Source organism: Falco punctatus (genome assembly GCF_963210335.1).
Source record: "Falco punctatus genome assembly, chromosome: 3".
NCBI lineage: Eukaryota > Metazoa > Chordata > Aves > Falconiformes > Falconidae > Falco > Falco punctatus.
In genome coordinates, this window is record NC_137582.1 from 45,504,537 (window position 1) to 45,529,678 (window position 25,142).

At 45.3% G+C, this 25,142-nt stretch overlaps 1 protein-coding gene and 1 long non-coding RNA gene across 11 annotated transcripts in view; one reads left to right on the forward strand and one right to left on the reverse strand.

Annotated features, from left to right (window-relative positions):
* LOC308060053 overlaps window positions 1-23,509 on the forward strand; it is a 36,892-nt gene extending 13,383 nt beyond the window's left edge. Inside the window, exon 2 of the long non-coding RNA XR_013926578.1 lies at window positions 535-23,509. This is a non-coding gene — a long non-coding RNA (uncharacterized lncRNA). The remainder of the gene's footprint in view (window positions 1-534) is intronic.
* CHD7 (chromodomain helicase DNA binding protein 7) overlaps window positions 22,952-25,142 on the reverse strand; it is a 134,069-nt gene continuing 131,878 nt past the window's right edge. For all 10 annotated transcript variants that reach the window (XM_080378276.1, XM_080378273.1, XM_080378271.1 and 7 more), the window contains one exon: window positions 22,952-24,836. In XM_080378276.1, the coding sequence (XP_080234402.1) occupies window positions 23,883-24,836 (954 nt within the window). In that variant the 3' untranslated portion in view covers window positions 22,952-23,882. The remainder of the gene's footprint in view (window positions 24,837-25,142) is intronic.

Genomic DNA, 25,142 nt, shown 5'->3' on the forward strand with positions numbered 1-25,142 from the left:
CAGCCTGCCTCGGATGCCAGATGCAGGCGGGCAGGGGGAGGAGGGGAGTGGGAGCAGGAGCAGAGAACGAACTCAAGGTCAAACGGCGAGGGGAGGGGGAGGAAGAGGAGGTGGCGGGGAGGGGAGGAAGGGTGTCCCCGCACAGGCGGAGAATCGCTCTTTATCCACCCTCCTTCCCCCTTCCCACATGCCAGCCACAGAGGCAGCCTCTCATCAGGATATTTATGAACGCACGCACAAATGGGAGGCTGAGGGGAGGCAAAAAAAAAACCAACCCACCATCAACCACCCAACCCTATTTTGCTCGTTCTCTTTCTTCGAAGAGCAGATGTGCTGTGGCCTGCAAACCGAGAAGGACACTCCCTTGCTGTTAGCTAATTTAAACTGACATGCTATGTTTTTTGCGGTTTGAAATGAGAAGTTTAGTAATCAGCCACTAACACTAACCAATACACCTCTCGCACAATCGCTTGTGCTGGGCGCGGGCATCCTTTAATGTTGTGGGCAAAAAAAATATTTTTTTTTCCCTTGCAGAAAAAAAAAACGGGGCAAAAGGCTTGGCAGGACCGAGGAGCCAGATAGTACCATGGCGCCCGGCTGTGGCAGTGCCGGCGAGACCCCGGCCGCAGGAGCCAAGCCAGCAGCCTGCGTTCACGGGAGCCCAAGAAGTAAATGAACAGCAGCAGCGGCAAGGAAAAGGCTGTCACATCCCCCTGGCGCTTGCCATATGCATGCTACCCCCGCAAATTCAAAGGAATAAGTCTTTCTGGTAGGTTTATACAATTTCAAGGGTCTTGTTTCTCCTTTTAAGCCACTTTCCTCCTTATTTTCTCTATTTCTGGCCGCGGTTCAGCAGCTCATCAGAAGGTGGGCTAGTCCCTCATTGCAGATTCAAACGCACTTCTGTGCCAAATTGACCTGCTGTTATCCCCCCTTTCAGCTACTGTAACCCACACCACACAAACAATGAATTATGAGATTAGAGTTACAGAAAAATGGCCTCATTCTGCAGATGTTGTGTCTGGAACCGGCTGCTGCACAGCCTCGTGTTTGTTGTGTCATCTTCCTCGCTCCCCCTCCTCCTCCTCCTCCTCCTCCCAGCCCCACCTTTGTCGGGTGGTGATGAGCGCCTTGGACCCTGTTGTGCAAAGAGTTAATTAGCAGCTTCCAATCCTCACACACACACACCCCCACACCCAAAAAAAAGGGAAGGAAAAAGAGAGGAAATGGGTGAGAGAGAAAAACATCACTGATAAGAGCATAGCCATTATATAGACAGAAAAGCAAATAATTGATCTGGAATTAAAAAAGCCATAGCAGAATCATTTGAAGACATGTTGGAGTTCCACGTGGGAGCTGTGCAGCAGGGAATGCACGGTGCTGCAGAGGCTGGGGAGGGCACGGGGTTTCTTTGTTGTGTGTGTTGGGAGAGGCAGGGTGTGCATGTGCACACGTGTGTGCATGTGCTGGAACCAGCATGGCGCTGTCAGCTGCTCGTCACCACAGCATCTGGTACCTGTGGACTGAAAGTCCCTGCGTGCACCGTGGCAGCATCAGGATGCAGCACCACAGCCTCCGAAACACATTTGCTGAGGAGCATCAGGGTGTTGTGGATTGAGGGTTTTTTTCCAGAGTGGCTCCAGGTTTTCAGGTTAAAAAGTGGTGCTTTAGAGCAAATTTGGGGATGAGGAATTATAATAAAACAAACCCCTGAAACTCCTGATGCTGCTGAGAGTTTTGCTGTTGACTTCAGCTGGGTAAGGAATTTGCTGAGGAAGCCAGTGACTGATGTGGATCGAGCCTGGCGGATACACCTCATCATTCTTCTCTTTCCCACTATGCATGGTTTACACTGCTCAATAATTTTATCTTATGTGCGATCTTTAATGTACATTAGGGAGCAATGAATGGAAATACAGACTTTCTGCATACTGAAGGGCCGAGGCTGTGCTCTTGGTTCATGGTGGGACAGTTTATTTTCAAGGGAGTGAATGATTCGGAAAAAAAATGCAACTGTAAGTCCATTGAAAGTATTGGCCAAGTTCATTGTGGTTTTGGTGAACAGTTGTGACAATTAAAAAAAAAAATACTCCAGCATTTAATTTCAGGTTTTCAAATGAAAGTATCTACAATTTTCAAAAGGAAAATACTCAATTCTGTATTTTAAAATGATGTTTCACTTTGGAAATATTTATGTTTCAGGACTTTAAAAGGTAAAACAAAATGAAATTGTCTTCTTTGGAGTGAAATTAATCTTTAATTATTTCCTGTGTTGCTGAGCATTTTTTTCCAGTTCACTGAAACCTTTTTTGGTGGTTGTTGAATTTATGTAAGAGGGAGAGCTGGGTGCCCCCAGCCTGCCTGGCTCTCTCCCCCAGCACAGAAGGAGGTGTAATTGCTGGGGAAGGTAATTGCCCACGCAGTGACAATAACTCTCTGTTCATGAGGATGCGGCCAGGGAGCCCTGTGAAACCACAGGCTGGATGCTGTGCAAGTGGGACAAGTGCGGTGCTGGCCCGGAGAGGGAGGAGGGCCACCAAACCTCTCCCGCTCTCCACTCAGCGACCAGCCTGGGGGGCCCAGCCTGCACAGGATCCCCTCCCCCCCCTCCCCCCCACCTCTCCAGGAATAGCCTGCAGGTCATCTTGCACCAGAAAGCCGGGAGTTTCTGCATCCGACAGCAGATGGCTCCTTGCCCCAACATGGGGCCGTCCTATGTCCTCCAAAGAAGACGCAAGTGTCTCTCGGAATTGCCTCGGGTTGCATCCATCCCCCCGCTGCCCCCCATGGGCGCCTGCTCCGGCACACTGCGGTGCTGCCGTGTGCCTTTTTAGTAACTGGGACTGCCGCGACACTCCAGAGGACGAGAAAGCACAAGGCAGGAACAGGAAGGCGGCTGCGAGAAGAAGCCCCATGGAGATGCTGCATCTGCTCCATCTTTTCCTTTTTTTGCTAGTATTTTAATCTCTCAGCTAAAATGAACAGCGAGTTGCAGAATTTGGCTTGATCTTTTGTGTCTTCTGCAAATTCTCAGCCTACCATCGCATCCTGTTGTGCTTCAGGCAATGAGTACTTTTCCTAGGCTTTGCTTGACATGAGGATGCGCAGGCAGGAGCTGTAGGTAGGATCCAATATATTAAAAATACTTCATGTTCCTTGAGAAGAAACACACTTTTCTGAGATGCTGCAGTCCTGTTAAGTAGCGGGTTTAAGCTCCTTTTCTTGCTGTGTCTCTGTTCTCAACTTCTCCACAGCATCAGTTCCCTTCCTACCCTATGTTTTTGCCCATTGTTTTTACTACCTTTTTTTTAGGCAATATGATACTGGCATTCTTATCCCAGTCCTGTGCTGGTAAGGCAGGTTATAAACATCAGTTTCTCAATCAGCGAATTCAACTAATAATATGACCTATTGATATATATATATAATATATATATCAATATCTCAATATATATCTAATAATATGCTATTGAGAAGTTATTCTACAGTCCAGTTGCCCTGGGCGTTTCAGTGGAGTTTATGCTTACATATTTCGGTGGAATTCATCATGCTCGGAGATACTCCAGGAGAAGAAGATGGGGAAAAAAATTAGAAAGGTGCTCAGGAGCTCAGTATGTGCATAGCTGTATGATAGCTACTCCCCAGCCTATTAATCCAGTTTTACCATGTCTATGCAGAAAGAATTACTTTAGTTTCCTTAGAATTTGGATTGTTCCACAGAGATCTGCGAGGTTGTGCTATGCCTGAACGAAGTCTGTTTGGTTTTGTTTGGAATATTCAGGTCAAATGGTTGCATTTGGTTAAATCCCTCTGTAAGAATTGAAAAGGAGACTGGATTTCTGGTTGCATTTCTGCCTTTTTATTTCCCCGACCCCTTCAAACAACAAGTCATTCATGAGGAAAGCTTGAGCAAGAAACCCTAGAATTAATTTGAGAAAGTTATGGGGAATCAGAAAAAGGTGCTAGTGATGGAAATCGCATTGACTTGAGTGCTCAAATCCACTATTGCCGCAATCGCAGTGTTAAGAAGCCACAGTTCGGTGCTATGATGGTCTCAGCAGCACCCACTGATGGGTCAGGGGGTGTGTGGTGTCACTCCCAGCAAGGGGACAGCTGTGGTAGTGGGTGTTTTGGCTGGATGATGCCAGGTCTGCCATGCCTCAATCCCGTCCGCTTTGTGCTGCAGCCATCTCAGGAAGGTATATGTTTTCCTTCACACTGGTGATATACAAGCATCTAGGTACCTGACGGCATCCATCGCTTGATTTAAATCCTTTTTTTCTATCTGCATTTGAGTTACAGCTTTAACCTTTGCAGCACCATCTTTTTTAACCCTTTTCAGAATCACCCCATGCCTCACACATGACATCTCTGCTCTTTGGTATTCTCTCTCATTGTTGCTACCCATATACGTTTTAATCTCTCACTGCTTGTGTTGTCCTTATATAGATGCTGTACCAAACTCCTCCTCCTCAACTACAGCAGTGAATACCTGTTCTCACATCATTAACTTTATGTGCTTAAATTCTTCACGAATATCACTCCTGGCCTGTAGCACTGCTGCATGTTGAACCCTGATGGATAATCTATGAAATCTGCAAAATAGTTTCAAGGATGTAATGCGGAGGGTTCTCCACCCAGATTTACTTGCTAGTTCCCAACTGTCCCATCTGAATTTGTAATATATATGCTTGTCTGTTCAGGAATAGGTTTATTAAGCATCTGGGGTTAAAAAAAGCCCAGTTTATCCGTCCATTATTCTTCCAGCTCAACTGATGGTGAATCAACAGCCTTAATAAAGCGTTGCATTTTCCAAATGAACAAAACCCACTTCAGGACTTCAGGAGGACAGCACAGGTATCTTTCTACAGCGCCGTACAGCCACCATCAACTTCACCGCCTCCAACCCTTCTGATTTTTTTTTTACTCAGATGGTGATGTGCACAGGAGCACCTTGGTGTGTAGTCTGGTGCTCACTGTCCCTCACCTGACCTACCTGCTTCCCCTCGGTAGTGGTATCGCGGCACATCCTGGGCCAGGCCCCCTCCCTCCCTCCTCTTTTCTGAGCCATCCCCAGGAGGTGCTGTGTGGGCTCTCCCCACGTGACGGGGAGCAGCTGCGCTCCTGCTCTGCCCCCCCCTCTCTCCCCCATGTTGCAGCTGCAGCCCATCCTGGCTACAAAGGATGAGGAGCTAACTTTTTGTGGCATATGCTGTTACAGTCAGCTTTACTGCATCTTTTGTCTGGATTTGTTGTCTTCGAAATAGCTGAAGCCCCTTTGCTTTCTCAGCATTCACCGAGGCTGAGCATTCAGCCAGCCAACGCATTAGTATTTTGTCTTCATAAGCACTCATGGCTGCTCTGAATATCAGGTCTGGGACATCACGGCACCCTCTTCCCTGCTCTCACAGCATGGACAAACTGATGTATCATGCTCAGAGAGGTGCAGCTGGCCAGCCCCCTACTCGCCTGTGGGAGCATCCCACCCCGTCCCGTCCCGTCCTGTCCCATCCCATCCCATTCCATCCCATTCCCAGGTCATCACCTGGGGCTTGTACATTCACCTTTGCTGCACCAGGGTCCCTGTTCAGCCCTATAATAATAAAGAACCACACGATAATTAGTGACCTGAGCATCCTTTCCCATCCCTTCCCAGCATCTCCCTAAGCTTTACCTTCATGGTGTTACAAATATGCCCATGTTAGCAACAGCAAACCCTTTTCTTCTCCCTCTCCTGTCTGTGCTGCTCCCTAAGAGGTTTAGGAAGACTTAATTATTTAGGAACAGCAGGTACTCCTTCTTCACAGCCCGGTGTGCAAGGAGGTTTCTCTATGACACAAAAGTCACCTTTACAAACAGGGGTTGTGCTGGCAGCCCTCCAGCACGTGCAATGACGTTTGTGCTTAAGGTGGTTTTGGGCATTTGGGTGTCACGGCACCACCGAGGTGCCCTGAAAGCAGCACGCTGCCTGGGCTGGGCACATGGCGGGTCTGGAAAGCTTCCACAGCCGTAAAACTTGCTGTGACTTCTGGTGAGGGTATCTGAAAACGTGATCCCAAACCTTTTTATGCTCTTAAGTATTCTTTAGAGTATGTAGAAAAATATTCTATTTTTCTTAATTTGACGCAGTGTTCAAAACACAACTACTGTTTTCTCAAATCTCTCTCCAAAGCCAAAGCAGGTGGGAGGGCTTCCTCACACCCGTAGACAAATGTGGTTCATGTGCAGGAAAAAGAGAGGCTTTACAAAATAACACCAAAACACCTCATGTGGTGTTGTCACATACGAGAATACAAACACAGCTTTGGTGCAAAACTGTTTTATGCCAGGGAGTCTGGAAGTAGCTGGTGTAGATAAATGAGTTTCAGAGGCAGTTAAGTATGTGCATATTAGGTGAGAAGTCTTATGCTCAGGAGAGCCTTACGGTGCTGCGTTACACACGTTAGCGGCTGCAAAAATCATGAATGTGCATTTAAAAACAGGAATTGGAGGAAATGATGTGTTTTTCTTCAGCATGTATAGAGAAAATGAAACATTTTTCACATGAACTTTTCAGACTGCCTCTTTTATTCTGCATACTCTGTGCACGATACCAGTTGTATTAACCTCTGCCTCCTGCGCTCACCCATCAAGTACAATAAAATGGGTCCTCTGATGTCCTTGGTCTGCAGGGAGTTTCCAGAAATGGCATCTGTGCTGACATTAAAATAATCTGCAGTCCAAGGCAAGTATGCAAGTTATTGACAAGGCTGCCTGGCAGTGGCGGACGGCTCTGTGAACTGCCCCATTCTTGTTTACTTAAAATCCTTTTCCTTCCTCTCTTTATTTGAGAACACAGCATGGCATGCCACAATGCTATCTAATAGTGGTACCCTACACACAAGGGCTGGCCGGGGATTGTGGCCCAATGTTCGCAGTGGCATGGAGGAGCTGTCACACTGCTCTGCTGGCAGAAGCTGCGGGCTTTCACCGCCTCTGAAAATCCGGTTTCTGCTCTCCTGGCACGGGTCCCACGGCAGGATCACAGTGAGAGCAGATTATACCCACCACATGACAGGAGTCAATTCCTACTGACTCCAGGTAGCTGCCACTGCCACAGTTTCAATCAGTGCACTGGTAATTAAAAATTGGTCAAGGTCCAGCCACTTCCACCTGATATGTTGGGTGAAAGTGTCTGGATGAGAGGGATGGAGGGGTCCTGAGGCACAGCTGGCTGCCTGCAGACCCTGCAGTGCCGGTGCGGGGAGCCAGAACCCCGTGAAGACTATGCACAGCTCAGACCTACAGAGCCCGTCTCTTCCAGCAGGCTCCAGAGAGGGAATGAACCCCCAAAAATTGCACACAGGGAGCTGCACCCCAGCAGGACACAGCACTGAGTGGAGCGGAGCAGGACACAGGCAGGCATGTAGGCAACAGCAAAAAGTCTTGGGGATGATTTAGCCCATCCTTAGGTTGCCACAGCCCTCGGGAAGGACAGCTGTATCTTATGGCAACTCCCTGCACTTTTCAGTACAATGATAAATACATATTTATACAAAGACATTGGCATGAGAGCTTTCTCTGATAGCACTTGTAAGTCTGCTACAGCTGAGAGATAGAGAGTGTGCTGTTTAACCCCCGCAAACTTCATTGACAAGCCATAGTACCCGGCCTCTTGACACACCACTGGCTGCTTCCCAGTTATCCCTTCCAGAAAGGGGTGCAAAACCAGGACTGGGAGCAACTGTTGCCCAGATCCTGTACAGCCACTTCCAGCCTGTCAAAAACCATGGCTCAGACACAACATATTGAGATAAACCTGGCGCTCTGGCTTTGAGCCTTTGATCTTCAGCTGGTTTGCGAAGAGAGATAGAAGAAAAAGGTTAATTGCAAACAGCTGATGTAGAAATTGCTGGTCTGATATAAAAATGGCAGAATCCCCTGTACCTCCTGGAGCAGGAGCCTTCACCAAAAGCAGCTGCCTCCTCGTTGCAGGAGCTGCATGACAGGTACTTCCAGAGAGAAGAGCAGATGAAACTAGTTTTCCATCTAGCCTGGGCACAGGCTCATTAGGGATACAAGGAAGGGGCCACAAAATGAGCTCACAGGTCTAGCGGGTGTTTTTCATACACGCTGCATGATTTTTCTAGCTAAGCTGCAGTTTGAGTTTCTACCCTGAGGGTTACATCCTGAGAAGCTAAACAGGATGCTGAAAAGTTTACAGAATATATGCTTGTGGTCCCCGCCCCCCAGCTCTCACCCTTTTTTTGAGTGGGCACATATATATTGCTGACTATATGCCTGGCCCTTGCCTGTTGTTTCTACCTGCTCCTGGCGCGGCTCAGCCTGGCCAGCCCGGCTGAACCTGGCACGCCAGCGCTGCCTCCTTCAGCTTGAAGCCTTTCTGCTCAGCGCAAGCCTTGTGAACAGCGCAAACTGTTCTCCACGCCTGTGCCGCAGCCTCTCCTCCATTATATCTTTCTGGAAAAAGGGAGGCAATTGGGGCTCAGTGGCCCTTGCAAGGAAAGTGAGGGTCACCCCCAGCCCCAACATGTCCCCTGGCTGCTGCGCCGCTGCCTCCTAAAACCCGGGGCTCATCACCCAGGATTTTTGCCATGGAGGTTTTGGCACTGCCACCCTGTCTCTTGCCAGGTGCCTGCGGCAGAACCAGAGGCTGAGGATATCATGGAGGAGGGGGAGCAAAGCTGGTCTCTGCTTAGCCTGATGCTCGCTAAAAATCCTGCTAGCGAGGAGGAGAGCCGGGCGTTACACCAGGCTCAGGCCTTCCCCAGCTCCATCTCAGTTTGCCACTGAGATGGGCAGCACCGGCTGAAACAAAGGGGGAGTGAGAGCAGCTGCGGGAAGCTTTTCCAGAGAATAAATATTTCTATTATTTCCCAGCCTGACTGGAAGCATTCATGGGCTGTGAGGACATGGTTACTCCCTCAACTGCTTTACTTATCTCAGACGCTCTAGGTGGTGGTTGTAGCAAATGGCACGCATGCAAGATAACAGAGGCTTTAAAGGGCTGCTGCCTCACAGAGAAAGGGAGGTGCTGACTCAGCTGCTGGAAAAAATCAATCAAAACATGGAGAAGGCACAAAAGTTTGTTTGCAGCCTGAAGAGGAGAAAATAAGGGAGGGATTCTAAGAATAGGAAGACGCTGAATTCAGGGTGCATCCGCTGGCGAGGCGAGGGGGGAGGCCAGGCAGGCCAACAATGGAGCAAAACAAAACAGCACAAAGGCAGGAAATGCAGAAGTTCAGGTTCACACCAAAGTTCAGGTTCACACAGTGGAGCTGGGGCTGCCCCAGCCACTGCAGGTACTGGACCACATGTGGCCGCGGGACCCTGTGACGTGGCGGCACCCGCCCGGGCTTTTTGTGGCTGTCCCCACACAAAGCAGTTTGGTGACTGGTTGTTATGGTTGGTTTTTTTTTGTTTTTTTTTTTTTTTTTTTTTAATAAGCATGTAACACCTAGTAACAGGGCTGTGGAGCTGCGCTGGTGGTGTGAATGGCACAGCATACCAAGTATCTACACAAAGATGGTTTTATAGTACACTGGAGAAGTGGAGTATTTTTTTCAAAGCCAAAAATGATTAAAAATCAAAACAGCAGATGTCCCCTGTGACTTCTGCTTGCTGAGGATTTGTTAACTCACCAGACAAGTTTTACAGTCCAGCTACTTTAGCTTTGATGAGACAACCAGACCACTGTAAAACATGAAATCTGTACTGCTGTGCATCCTCAGCGCTGATGTTTCTATAGACATTTAGGCAGGTAATATTAAGCACCAAAGCAGGAGCATATCAACAGTTAATTTTCACTCATTGCTAATTGTGAGGGATTTTTTGCTATAATGTTCATAGTGAACCATATTTACAGAGGGTTTTTCATATTTGTTAGCCAGAGGGTCTTCACAGGTTTATTTCTGTTGCAGAAACCAGTGTCACCAGATGCTTAGCAAGACAGTGGAGCAATGGCTGCAGGCATAAAGGACAAAACCACATGAAACCCAGCTCAGTTAGCAGGCATATTTAGACTCAAAATGATTCATGTAGACTTCAAAACAAAATCTAGATGGGAACCAAATTCAACCACATGACTGGGGGCCAAGTTTTGAGTGACTGCCCTCGGTCCTTTGCCATGGTGGTGATGGTTCCCAGGGCCATGGGCTCATGAAGCCTCTCCAGTCAGCAGAGAACAAAAGACATCGGATTCCCTCAGCCTGCCGGGACCCATGCTTGCAGAGTGCCATCACCCTTGCTGCCACAGAGGTGGGTTACAGCTCTCAGAGGCTGGGTGGGGAAGGGCTGGTTTCCATCATGGGGCTTCTCTCTGTCATTTCAGAGATGCCATTGCCAGTGTTTTGGGGGTTGCACCCAGCCCACACCTGAGCCCCCCCCATGGCTTTGCTGCTGTCAGAACAGCTGAGCTCATCAGCATGTAAAGGAAACGAAACTACAGCTCCTGGTCTGCTTTGGGTGCAAACCAGGAGACCATAGAGCCACTCAGAAGACACACAGGTCCCCATGCATCTCAGACCCTCGCAGAGAAGCAGGGGACTACAACAATTTTTGATGGGGTGGCACTGCTTGCTGCAGATCCCTTGGCAAGAGGGAGATGCCTTGCTCCCATTTGGCTTCGGAGCTGCTGCTGGAAGAGGGAAGGCAGAGCCTGCAGAGGAGACCTTCTCTCACTGGAGCCAAGCAGCAGCGTGAAAACTCTCCTGGGCAGCCAGCAGATCTTATCTAGCATCTGTAATTCTCCATGTAAATTTATAGCACTATATAAAAGTTTAAAAAGAAGGAAGAGGCCGCTGCTCTGTAAGGAAAGGAAGTGGTGGGGAAAGGAGTAGGAACAGGCTTAATTTGTGCAGTAGCCTGGAAAGAGTCCATAGGGAGTTTAAAAAGCAATTGTATTTTGGATCCTGAAATTAAGCAGCGAGCCGCTTGCTGTTTGGCTGAGGGTGAAGTGGTCAAATGTCATGACATGTGAGGGAAAACAGCAGCTTTCCATCCCCTGAGGGAGCCCTGGAGCGAAGGGTTTGGATGGGGAGGTAGAGTTACTGCATTGGAGGAATACAAAAAACAAAACAAAACAAACAAAAAAACCCATCCCCCCAAAAAAAAAGAGGACAGGAAAGCATGGACGGAAATTTCAGCAGCAGGCCCAAGACTGCCACAGCACCAACACACAGAGGCTCTAGTGTGGCTGGAGAAAGGAAAAGGATGCACAGGGGTGGGGAGTGGCGAGGGGGTAGGAGGGCTGGGGATTATAAACCACTGTCAGCTTAATTTCATTTCCCAGGAAAATAAAAAACTGTTTGTAGGCACATGTTTGAGAACAAGGAGATGAGATGCAGCCAAGATGGGTTTGTCAAGAACATATTGCATCAAATCAAAGTAATTTTCTTGTGTGGTAAAGTAATAGGCTTCGTGGATATTCTTAAGGCTATCAAGGCTTTTGACACAGTCTTCCAAACATCCTCCTAAGTAAATTGTGGAGGCACGCTCTAGCTCAAACTTCTGCCACACAACTGAAAATCAACTTGAAAGCTGTAGGAAAGGATTTAGATTACGGTTAAAAGCAGATTCTGCGAGGCCTCCCAGGACCTGGTGCAAAGAGTGTTTACTAGGGAACCGAGAACATGCCGTCACGGAGAGTCATGAAATAGTTTGAACAGCAATGTTCATGCTTAGAAAAGGGCTTCATTTGAAATGACGAAGTGCAGAAATGTTCATACAGTCTGACGAGAATCAGCACAGTAGTGCATTTACGCAGATATAACACGTGGAGGGATGCCTGGCTAGGGGACCACCAAGGGGACTGCTGGAGGAACCCAGGATCACAAGCTGGGCACAAAACAATGGCACACCATGGCAGAAGAGGAAAGCTGAGTAATGGGAGGTGTGAACAGGAAGACCTGAACCCCAGGTGAAGCAAACTGGCCACATGGAATGTCCCAGCCCAAACAGGGCGGCCAGTGCCAGGACCTGCCTTAAGACCAACTGAAGGGAGCAGTCTGGAAGGGACAACCTGCAGGGAAAGACTGGGCCCGCTGTGGGTGAGTCTGAAGATAAAAAGACTGAGGAGGAACACGATAACTGATTTCTAAGGTAGCAAACACTGCTGCCAAACAAAAGAGATTCTTCGGTTCTCCACATTCACAGAGAACAGGAATAACAAGAATAGGCAAAAACTATAGCAAGGAGAGTAAGCTAAAATGCGAGCATGGTTTGTGGGATCTCTGTCTCTCAAAGTCTTTAAGAACAGGCTAAACAAACATGATCAGAAGAGCCTAAAGGGTGGTTAGCCTTCTTTTAGGGCAACAGATTTGTTAGACCTTCAAACGCCCCTGTGAGGCCACTGAGAGGCAAATATACATTCACACCGTAGTGGAATAAAATGCTTGAGCACTAGCCCTTCCGTAATAACTTAGGGCATACAGTCTAATAACTTAATAGCATAATTTAAGGTATTTTGTTTAGGAACTGGATGCCGTAAGACCAGAATCCAGAGACATGATGAGTTTTACTACTATCTTTGATACAGCCAAGTTTTCACCCTGGGATTCCAACTCCCTCCACCACAAACCACAACTCTCACTAATAATGTTTATATCACCCATTTTTATTGGCTATTTTTCCACTGCCTGATCAGTCATTCTGTGAAAAGCCTAAGACAGCTTGGCCTTTTAAAATTACACGCAAACATGTAAGGGCTCCACCAGCTTTTCCCATACCCACAGGCACCACTACCTGCACCCAGGTCAACGTGTCCTATTATCTTCACGTTTTGCTTTGCTGACATTTATGAATGCCACTGCTCAGTTAAAGAAAATTTTATTGGGCTAAGAAAGCAGGATATGGTGATGTTCATTACTGGTATAACTTCTCCTTTCATTCATCATAGCCGTAATTAATTTTCTATCATGGGTATAGGCTGAGATTTAAAGCCGTCCTCGTGAAATGAATTAGCCCCTTTTCTCATCTTATTTGGAGTTCCCTATTGTGAATATACTCCAAGTGTAATAGAGAGGCAATTTATGAGAATGAAATCTCATCTGTGTCCTATTCCTTGCCCTCTCTCTGGTGATTTTATTATGCGAGGGTGCCTCTTCCCATTTGTTTAGAGGGCAGGCTGCGTTCGTTATTATAAGTTCAACAGGTTGTTTAGCATACATGAATGCACAGCGGGAAGTGGAGGCAGGCCTTGAATGCACGACTTCCAACAGTCAAAGCATGCAGTGGGGGTCTGTGGGCAAGGAATGTTGCTGCACGTAGCATCTCAGCACCAAGGAAATCCTCAGGGCTCATGGTGGTCCAAGACTCAAATCCCACTAAGACACAGATCAGTCCTTGAGGAAGAGCTGGATGCAGCAATTTGAGGGCGTGAAGCCTGACCATCAGGGCTGGTACCCCAGCACCAGCACACCTCCCATCACTCCCAATCTGGTGGGCAAATGCAGCTGAAAATGCAAAGATAGGACAGATCAACTGTTTTCATCCAAAGATGAGTCTGCTATTGCTGAATCTGGTGAGATTTAAAGCCATCTTTCTGAAATGAATTAGCCCCTTTCCTCATCTTATTTGGAGTTCCCTGTTGTGAATATAATCACAGCACCATGTGGAGAAAGCTGCTGACTTCTGGGAACGAGCATTCAGCTTTGAGGGAGCTCAGGAAAGCTGAACGGAAGCAGCAAAGGTTTTTGCAAAGCAATGCAATGCAATGACAATGCTCTGAGGCCCTGCTCAGGGACGCTGGTGTTTGCAAGCAGCTAAAGCTCCCCAGGCCTTAGTAGAAAAGCTTGCACCTTTTGCTTGTGTCAGAAAACTCCAGTGCTAAAAATTTCTCTGTTGAGGTGGAGGCAGAGGTTTTTCCATGTTGCTGGGCTCTAGGCTTGTCAGTTTGCAGGCGGTTCTCTAGTTACGCCAAGGGGTAACTATTCAGAAACTTAAAAAAAGGCCCGTAGCATCAATTGTTGACTCCAAGCCTTTCTCTTTTGTTGTTTAAAGTAAACATCTTGCACAGAAGAGCAGATCCTGGCAGTAACACAGTTAGAAACGTCCTCTTGCAGGAGGACTCATGGATGTAGCTGGAACTGGGGAGGAAACAACCACAGCCGTCAGCAATGCCCCTACCAGCTGCTGGGGCGGCTGCACGGGCTGATGTCCCGTGACCGCCATCTCCATTGCTGCTTCAAGGCTTGTACACTGACAGGCTGTAATGGCTTATCTTAATGGGTTGGGCTGCAATGTAAGGCAGCTCACAAGGCACGGAGTGCCACTGCATTTGCAGTTTAAACCATCCTGCTCTCTATCCTGGGAAAATCTCCATCCACCTCAGTACTGAATTTTTATTATGAATTGACCACTTAGGCAGTTTGCGTGCAGATTTCAGATGAGACAAAGAGAATATTTTGCTGATTTAATTTCAGCGGAGTTGAAATAAAAATTAGCACTGGTAACTTTTCACAGATTTTTACCTTTGGAAAGTGGTTGCATTTGATTTTCCAGAAAACTGGGATGTAGCTAATTAAAACGGCACATATCATCCTAACATCATATCCTCACTACTGAACTTCTAACCTGACATAAATACATTGCATACTGTAACCTGTTTCTCCTGATTATTAACCTTGAACGTGGCAACCTATAAATCATCAGTGAAACAGCTGGTGCTCAGCATTGCCCCAAAGGTGTATGATTATGATCATTTTATATATATCTTGGTATGCAGACATGAAAAATTCATTGAAGAGCTTGGTATTGTAAGACTTATTGTAATGAATTTTCTTAAAAACATAGATCATGCTTAAAAAAGGTGTCTGCTCATTATAATGTAGCCATTTATATCTTCCTGAATTACTTGTGCACAGCCTGGCTGGTTCCTCAGAGTCAAATGTGATTCCAAAACAAATTCAGAGTGGTCAGTTTGCCTGTATTTGGGGGTGAGATTTTAATTTTTAGCTTTATGCCTTTATTTCTATGGGGGCCAGGACTCAAACTTGCAAAAATATCAAAAGGAGCAGAGTTTTCCCAGTTGTAGATTCCTCTGCTACATGTGGCGTTACATCCATCGCTACTGGGATTTCAGTAGCTGCCGTTAGCATTTTAGCTGTGGGGATGATAGCTGTAGATAACCAGCAAACAAGAATTGTACAACTGTAAACCAGTAATAAAACCAAAGGGAATAAACATACCATAAAACAGGACATAAAACCAGAACTTGAAAATGAGCTTGTAAAACCCACTAAATCTGCTGGCCAGTACCTCAAGGAACACGGAGAGTTAGTCCAGAGGGAGTAGGTGGCCTGGTAACATTTTGGGCTTCAGGATGGTGTCCTTAACTTTTCCATCCTCCCAACAGTCAAGTACATATATACAGCCCGCGCCAGCTAAAAACGTGCTCCATGATGGAAAACTACCCAGCACCAATCTACTGAGCACCGGCAAGCTTGTGCCGCATGTTCCCATCCTACACACATTTTGCAGGGAGGCTTTAACTGCTCCTGTCCAGGGTTGAGTGTCTGATGGCAGGTGAAGGGAATCATGAGGGAAAGCCCTGCATTTTGCTACTGATTAATACCAGCAATGTATCATCTTGCAGACAAAAACATTTTTTTCTGATAGGTTATGAGAGGATTTTGTCACGCCTAGGTCCCCTCCCTCCTGAGGCTTCTCTGTCAAAAACCCTGTCCAGGATGGGATGGGGAGATCTCGAGCCTTCTTGTGCCAGCCTTGTCCATGCATTTTCCCCAGGATGACAGAGTTGATGAGGGAAGCTCTCCCAGCCCTTCCTCTAGTCTCCATTACCAAAGCGCACCAATACAAGGAAGGCTCCATCAAGGACCCCTTCACTGCATCCGCCATGTACCCCTTCAGTCTTCACCTTGTGCTGGAAGGGCATCACTGCCATCTTGAATCAGGAAGGGAAATCAAAGTATTCCCAAAGAAATCTCCACATTCTCCCCAGAACTCCTGGTTCTGATTTTCCCCATGACAATTCTTGTTCGCTACAAACAGCAGACAACCCTATTGCACACTGGTCATCAGAGAGATCAGTGCAGATTTAATTTGCTTTTGCCTGCTCACAGCATATTTTCCTTCACCTATCAGAAGGAGTGAAGACAAGCATGAAAACCAGCTCCACAATCAGTTGCAGATTTTTTCTGTAGTGCAAACAGTAAAGTTCCACAAGAAAACCTGATACCACTGCATGCAAATGTTGCTTGGGTCACCACAGGTGTAAGACCTAAGGAGAGATCCAAATAGCTACCTCTCCATGAGGAATAAATGAAGCACATGGCGGAGAAGTGTAATTTGTTCCAATTTAGTCAAGATCCTCTTGGCGTGCCAACTTGCAACTGCTTTAGGAAGACTTCATTAAACAGTGCACAAGAAAGCCCACTCATCCTTTAGCTTGTATACAATGAAATCTGATGAAAACAGTTTGGCAAATCCTGTTCCAAATCCAGGTTAAAAACATCCACCTCTGCAATGGTTGCAGTCAAATTCTACACATATTCAAGGGCTGTTACTGCATAGCGTGATCCCTACTAGCCATCAGCAGAGAAGCTAATCCAAATTCATTAGAGGCTGTTACACAGAAAGGGTGCCAAGAAGAGCTGACAAACATGAGGTATTTAGCAGCACGTACCGAAAACAGGCTGAAAGATCTTTTGGAGCTTGCCTCTTGTGGCTTCTAGAAAATTGCTTTTTTCCTGTGGATTAAATATAAATATACAGTAGGTAAGAAATGATGGCAGCTCTTCATGTGGCAAGGGAAACTAATAGGGCAATGAAAAGGCTTGCTCAAGTGAAACACTGAGTGTTTAAAGCCAGCAGATGCCTTTTTCTTTTCCTGAATGCTCATTTTTGGTGCAGTTGTACAGCGCCAATGACAGAAGGTGCTCCTTGGTAGGAACTGGTACTTGGAAAGCTGGACTTCAGGCCTTTTTAAAGCTATGAATTTTTGCTAAAAGACCCATGGACACTGGAAACGTCAGCTAATAACTTCCTGCTATCTGACAGAAAGCAGACAAGGCTGGAAAAAAACAGGGATATTACCATCTCTCTGCCTGTCCCAAATGTATCCATGAGCTCCCTTATTGAGGCAGCTGTAAACAAAGCCAAGGAAGAACTAGGGGAGGACCTCCCAGGATTCCTGCATGACCAAGGACAAAGAGAAGCCATGGGTTTGAAGTATACTAAAGCTTCAGCAATCTAGCATCTTAAATTCAGATTAGCCCCATCAGCAGAGCAGCGTGTAAAGCAGAAGCCTTACGAGGAGAGCATGAAGCTGTAATGATGTGAATCCTGCTGCTTAAAACCAGTGTCTGAACATGCAGCTTTGGTTAACAGCATTAGTCAGGTGAAGTGGCTCCATCATCAGATCCAGGTATGGCCAAAGGAGCATTAAAGAAACATGAGCGACAACCAACCCTCCTCCTGAAGAAGTCAGCGTACTGATTTATGTTCACATTTCTATGATGTACTACACAGTCAAAACAGAAAATGCACCCAAGGTCGAGTAGTAGCAAGTTGCACAGCTGAAGCAATAGCTGCAGTCCTAAAAGCAGGGCTCAACAGGACAGCGAGAAGTGAGACCCAAAGCCTGGCACGTGGTTTTGCGTGGAAGCAGGAGACAGCAGAAAGACGCTGACAGATCTGGTATCTCACAGCAGGGTAGCAGGTTTGCCATCGTACAGTGGCAGCAGTTGATTGAGGGGGGCTGCAGAATGACAGCCTGATATGTAATGAAGATTGTCATCTTCAAGGATGAGCTGAAGTCTCTTACCCAGGCAGTCCTAATCAGGGTGGCCTCAGTACCACACGATTGTTGCTAACATTAGTCTCACAACATCTCTGTGAAGAAGGCAAGAGTCATTCTCCATTCTAAAGACTGGAAACTGCAATTAAAGCAACTGCCTGGGGGAAGCAGACAGAATTAGAAATTGAATCTGGAGTCCTGGTCTGCTGATTCGCCCACAGGCTCACCTTCAAACTTGCGAGTAGGCAGCTTAAAACAGTAAAAGGGCACCTTTTACCTGCAGCCCAAGAGACATGCTGCCCCAGACTCCAGTGATAGCTGCAGCCTAATCAAATGGGCACAAAAGAGCAAACGCTGCTTGTGAAACAATGCACATACCCCACTGGTCACTGGAGTGCTACAAGCTGGAATCAATGCGATGATTGTGACAGCTGAGAACAAATTCAGCTATGTTTGACAACTTCCAGAAAATATTGGCAGAGGACAGGGAGTCTGCACTGCCCAGCAGCACCTTTGTGAATTGATTAGCCATATAGCAGATGGCAAGCCTGCTGCAGACTGAGACAGCAGAAGATGGCCAGTCTGGTTGAGAAGAACTTGAAGACGACTGGGAAGAAAAAGCATGTTCTCACAGTGACAGCCCAAAATGATATTTTGGAAATGTCAGATGCATGGCAGATGAGGAACAGGACTAATTTTTAACATTTTCTTCAACTAGTTATTACAAGCACCTGTCTGGTTCATAAAACACAATCATATAGCTTAGTTTAAACCCTTCACCTCTTTCCTTCACAAAAATTCTTAAAGAAAACATAAAAATCCATTTCTTCTTTTAAAATATTCTTCTGAACAGGTTTTATATAAGTCATTCAGGAATCAACTGATATGTTTGTGAGAACTTACATGCATTTTCTGAAAGTGGGCATGGCTTGAAAGTTTGATTTTAGGAAAACACATGCTGGACAAAGAGCAAAAGCTTTGCTTTCCTTCTCCTGCCGCATAGTTTTGGGAGGGGTTTGGCACATGCTTGGGGAAAATTCATATTTTTAAAGGTTTTAGGAAATGCCTTAGGCTATTCAGAGTCTGCACAGCTGCTCATCAGTAGCCAGCCATGGCTGAAGGAGCAGAAACTATGGATTTGGAGAAATATGCCATCTTTGTCTGGTGCAGAACAATGCCACTGCAGTGAAATACAATGGCTGCCTCTTATTTTCTACTAGCCCTTAGGAAAAAAAAAAAAAAAGGTAAAAAAAAAAAAAAAGGGAAGGATCATGGAGTTTCCTTGCAGGGCCTCTGAGCAGAGGGAGCTAACATTAGCTCTTCGCTCACAGATATGCAAATCCTTCCCCAGGCCCAACAATAGCAGAAGCGCTGTGGGAGGAGACCGATAGCACAGACCTGGCGGATGCTGATCCCAACTCCTACGCCTGCGAAGCCCACAGGTTCCCAGACTTCCCAAAAACTGGAAGGTCAAAGCATCGTCCAAGAAGAGAACTGCAAAAGTGCTGGTATCACAGCTGACCACTTCCTGCCTGCAGAGCACACTGTTACTAGACATTTTAAAGCTTACAGTTTTGCCTGCCATTTGTTTACGGATGCAACTGCCCAAAAGATTGATGAATCCATGGTTCACCATCTCCGTATTGCCCCTTAGGTTAATAAGGCTCATGTACAAAAAGTTTGAACTGAAAGAAAAAAAGGAGCTTCTCTGGTGAGACCCCAATTAACAATGCTTGCATCCACATACTCCGAGCAAACTTTCTAAATGGGTGGGGACGGGTTTTTGTTTTTCACGTTGACTACAATTACCAGGATTTAATGAAGTCTCTGACTTGCAGCTAACACCGATTGCTTAAAATTTTTTAAGCAAAGACTGAGGAAGTACAAGTAACAGATTGGAAACTACCAGTATTGAGCTACTGCAACACAAATGGCTCAAACAATTAAGATTCAATAGTCTTACTAGTGCTGGCAACAATCGATAAAAGTTAGACAAACAGAACCATTCAGTGACACGAATTTATCCCCCTTTAGAAAATATACTTTTGCACTATAGTTCCTGTTATCCTACATATTTAGTATTTTGCATCAAATCTATTACCTAAAGCTGCATGCAGACTGAGCTGGAAGGAGGTTTTCAACTGCTTCTGAATCTCCCATCGAACTTTGATCACAGCAGCCGGCGGTCCTGAAAATGTCATTTCCTTCATGTATTTTCCTCAGAACAGCTGACTCAAGCTAGTGATTAGAATGGATGCTTGAACCATCATCTCTCTAGGTAAGAAGCCAAGTTCAGGTCTCTCCAAAGCACGGTCACTTGAAGCCAAAGAGGGGTACAACAGGTTATTCACACAGCATGTACTGCAAAACCTGCAGCCAGTACCCCCTCCCATTGAGGGGGTGTGTCAGAAAACAGTCACAGGCTGGCACCTTTCAGGCCCCCAGGGAAGTTTGTAGGCAGCAGGACAGAGTGCCCTCAGATGCCCTGAAATTACCGGATCGCCGGCCCCAACATTAAGGATTCAGAAGTAGCTGAGCTGTGTGGTGCCGAGCAACAGGAGTCCTAAATGTCCCAAGCAGTTTAGTGTGCAATACGAAATTAAAGGGGAAGCTTAATAATAATAATATAGTCTATTACCCGCCTCTGCCCCCAAATATTAAGCTTCTCTCAAATGGTTATTTTTCTGTACTAAATGCCAAAGGTCCTCAACAAAAGCAGCATGTGTTATTGCAATATTCAGTACACTTAGATATTGATATGAAACAAGAGACCAAAGCCTGCGGAAGATAACTGGAACTAGCTTAGGGATTTGTCCACTATTTCATCAGTGAGTATTCAACACTCATGCTTGAACTGGTTCTCCTTTACAGTCCAGTTCTTAAAAATATGTCTTTAATAGCCTGAGCAGATCTGTTGTTTTGTTGTTTGCCTTGGCAGGACTGCACACCATGCACACAGAAAAGGTCTGTGGTAGCAAGCATACCATTGCTGTACTTTGACACAGGTACTTTCTTCTTGAAAGCAACAACAACAACAAAAGTAATTTGTATTCCTTGATAACCCATTAACATTTCCGTGACCATTAGGAGGTCCAGCAAAAATGGTTGGTAACAAAAACCAGGTTTCTTGGAGAGACAGACAAAAAGGGTGCTCCAGAGGTGAATCAAGTGCAGAATAGTATCTGATCTAAGCATCTTACTCACGTAAGCTTTTATTCATTTAGACACACTTTAAAACTCCATAAGAATCTTTGCAATAATTAACATGTAAAAACTCTGTGTCAAATCAAAGAAAAACCTTCATATTTTCATGTAATACATTTCTCGGACATTAGATGGCAATCCCCCCACTTCATTTTTCATACCAGGGGCCCATATCCCTTCCAAAAAAATCAAATGTCACCTTTTCAACAGGTGAGTGGTTTGTTTGGCTTGCAGGAAGCAAGGCTGTTCAGAAACACAGTCAAGAGTACAGAGGCTCCCCCATTACCATGGCATTTGTTCTGTTGCAGCAGCTCTCCAGTTTCATTTTTTCTTCGATTAGGAAAGGCAAATGAGTAATACCATTAAGAAGGAACACTTACAATAGGGCAAGATGCACTTGTTTGTCGCTTGGACACCCTACATCATGACTTGGATGTTTCTGTGCCAAAAACCTACAGGCAGAAATAGGCAGTTACCAGAATTTCCCCCTCATTTCAACAATTTCAACAGAGGAGAAAGGAGGTTAGTGTAGCATTTAACAATACAATTTCTAGTCTTGCCAATTAAAAAGGGCCCTCCCAAGGGATATCATTAGTCTGTGTAAATCTTTGCTGGGAATTATAAAACTGAATTAAAAAAAAAAAAAAAAAGGCTATTGGGTGCCAGCATATGCAATATACACAACAGGAAGCACCTACCAACTTTTACAGTGGGAGCTCTATAAATAAGAAAAATATATATAAATAAGAAAAAGACATGAGAAATTCAAGTAACAGCTTGAATGAATTCAACAGAGTATGTAACACACCTGATCAAGTTAATGTACCTTGGCTTTCAGCCTCTTGCTTTTTGACGTGCTCTACATGTGATGTTTTAGAAAGAGGCAGGAATAACGCACCTCGTCAACTGTTCAGTGATGTACATGGCGGGGGGAATCCTTCCTGACCTTCATTAACTCTGTATGATCTATTTAAGTGGCAGTACAAGACATCCTGACATCTATTCACTTCGACAGTGCGTGCCTGTGATTCATTCACACAAAATCCACTTCCTAAGCCTTCATTTCTCACCTACTTTCAATGTTCCCAAAATGCTCTTTTCAGGCCATAGTTCACCCCTTTTTCATATGCCCCCCCCCTCAGGACCAAATTTTGGCCTTGCAACACTTGCCCATTTGAGCTCTTGTGTAAATTCACAGTGGACAGAAGAGTGAGGTTTAGAGCTCTCCAGCATTCCAAAAGCACAGATAATATCAGTCCTAAGACGGGGGTCCACCCACAGCTGGCAACTCAAATAGCTAATTTTTCATGTACTCCACTGAAAATCTAACCTTTCATCCTCACTCTCGAGATGGTTGTGTACGTGTGTGCCAAGGTGACAACACTGTGAAAACAGAAGTTCTCAAATGATACATTATCTCGAATATCAAAAGGTCACAAAAGGGTACAAATCTGTAGCTCTCCAAAAGAGACACTGTTTTTTATGAAAAGTGGGTCAGTTTTAGTTTCATGTAGGTTGTTTGACACAGTGGTTTCTGGCATCACAAGCTCTGGTCTACAGGATACCACAGAGCCTTTGTATCCCTTGCTGTCATTACAGCATTGTGTTTTTCTACCCATTAACCAAGGATAAATGACCTAGATATTGTGCCTATTAAAGCCTCATTTTTCTTTTGCCCTTTTGTTCTTTAGTGTACCACATTATCACATGCTGAACACATTTTAAAGTATTCTCAGTCTCTCATGCCCCTTTGAAGGAGTAAAGTAGGGGTTTTAGTGTGCGTTTCTGTAGACTTACTCAGAGTGGAAAATATGAAGGTAATTCATGGTTTCTCTTCCTGCCTAGTCCCTTGAAGACGATCAGTTCAGCATTTACAGCCACTAATCTATAAAGAATATAGCAGGAAAATGCTATAAAAAAGCCACAATGCAAATACAGAAAGCAAACACCAGTTCTGATGTCTCTAAACACTACATTCTATAATTACATCTCTGCATATCATGGGTCACTTTTATTAAAAGCATCATTACTACAGTTGGCAGCAATTTACATCTTATCTTACATGATAGCAGTTTCCAAAGAAAAAAAATAAAAAGACATCACAACAAAGAAAAACAATACATTTACAAAGTCATGTCTGTAAACTTCAAGGCTAGTTTAGAGTTGAGGTAATGCTGTTTAGCTTTGTGGCTAAAGTAACAAAGTCCTTTAATTTAAAAAAGGTACCTGATTTTTTTCTTTTTGTTTATACCAGTGCATTACAAGATCACGAGACGATTAAACTGTAGCTTTATCCTGTAAGAACCTTCTCCGTGGGCTAATTTCCAAAAGGTACTCTTCACATTCAACAGCTGCCTTATTATTGCTGCGTCTCCAGACAGAGACATTCACACTATCATGAAGATTGTCAGAGAGAGTGTGTGTGTGGGGGTGTGTGCGCACATGTGAGTGGGTGAACTCCCATACAGTCAAAATGAAGCGCGAGTACGATATGTATGGTTAAATTTCATCTTGACCTTCACAGCAAAAAAAAAAAAAAAAAAAATTAAATATATAACTTCATCCTTCCTTTAAGCAGCACTTCCTTCTATTAGTGCCACTTCATCACAAATTGCTGCGTAATTCATAATACCAATGGTACCAAAAGAAAAAAAAAAGCAGAGCATTATGTCAATTTCCTTAAAAAGACATGATCACCTCTCAAATTTCATCTCTCCTAGGGATAATAAATAATGCACTGCACAATACTTAATGACCAAGATACCTTTTGACACATCTGTATAACATGACTTGAACTTTTTTTTTGCTACACTATGTTACAGAACAGCTTATAAAAACTAAGTATGGACATTAACTGTGAGTGTAAACAGTAGGACTACCACTTGTCAAAAGTTTAAAACACTTTAGCTGTAACTGGTACTGGTTATTCATCATTTTCATTGTTTTCTATTTCTTCCCCCCCATCAAGTGAGTCTAATTCTTCACCCTGTGCTATTTCATCTTCTAAAACGGAGGAATCTGCAGTTTTATCAAGGCTCTCCTCTGCATCACTGCCTTCGAGATTTTCTTCATCTTTAAAGGCAGTTCCTTCAGTTTTGTCAGTAGCCTTCTCTTCATTGGAGCCCACTGTGTTCTGAAGTCCTGCTAGTGCTGGGAAACCGGGCAGAGTCAATCCTCCCAGTCCTGGAGGTAGAAACATAGATGGATAGAAGAGGCCAGGAGCCATGGTAGACAGCAGGAAAGGATTGAAGGCCAGAGGGTTTGTGGGCAATCCAGTGTTGGTGGTGGTGGTAGTGGTGGCAGTGGCAGTAGTCACTGCAGTAGCAGCACTGACAGATCCATTTGCAGAGTCAGTAGCAGAAACAGTGTCTGTGCTTTTCTCAGAGTCTTTGTTCTCCTCTTCATTCTCATTTTTCTTCTCTTCAGCTTTTGAAGCACCATCTTCAGTCTCTCCTTGACCGGAAGCAGTAGTGGCATTTCCAGTAGTAGCCGTTATCGGGTTATTCAACAATCCGCCTAGTCCAAACATGTTGGGCAATCCTGCCATCCCTGGCAACATCAGAGGCAACATGGCAGCCGGATTTTTAGCGTCCCCTCCAGCAGCAGCAGCTGTTGCTAGCCCTGGTGGGAAGCCCATGAGGCCTGCGAGCTGGAGAGACTGCAGGTTCTGTAGGTTCTGGAGGCTTGTGAGGTCCATTCCAGCAAACAGACTGTTCATTAGTAGTGGGTTGATTCCCGATGTCGATGCTACAGCAGCAGCTGCTGCAGCTGCTTTGGCAATTTCACTTTTTGGCCTTCTTCCTCTTCTGCTTGCTCCTTCCTCCCTCACAACAGGTCCAGTGAGAAGACGGTCAAACATGGACTCTGGAACAAAACCCTGGAAAAGGAGATGCAAAAAAACAAGCTTTATTCTCCAGTAGCTTTTATAGCTTTCAACAGTAAACTGATGACAATGGAAGAAACAGAAGGGGATTTCAGCATACTCCAACAGTGGTTTGTTTTTCAACCCTGGCAAGTCACAACTAGCCAGCTACTAAAGTGAATGGCAGTAGAACATCTAAGAAAAATTGAAGAAAGGGAAGTCATAGGCTTTTTACATTTAAACACAACAGTAAAACAGCACATGCTGAAACTCTGTAGCTTCATTAAAAAATACACACCCTGACATAATGCAATTATGAAT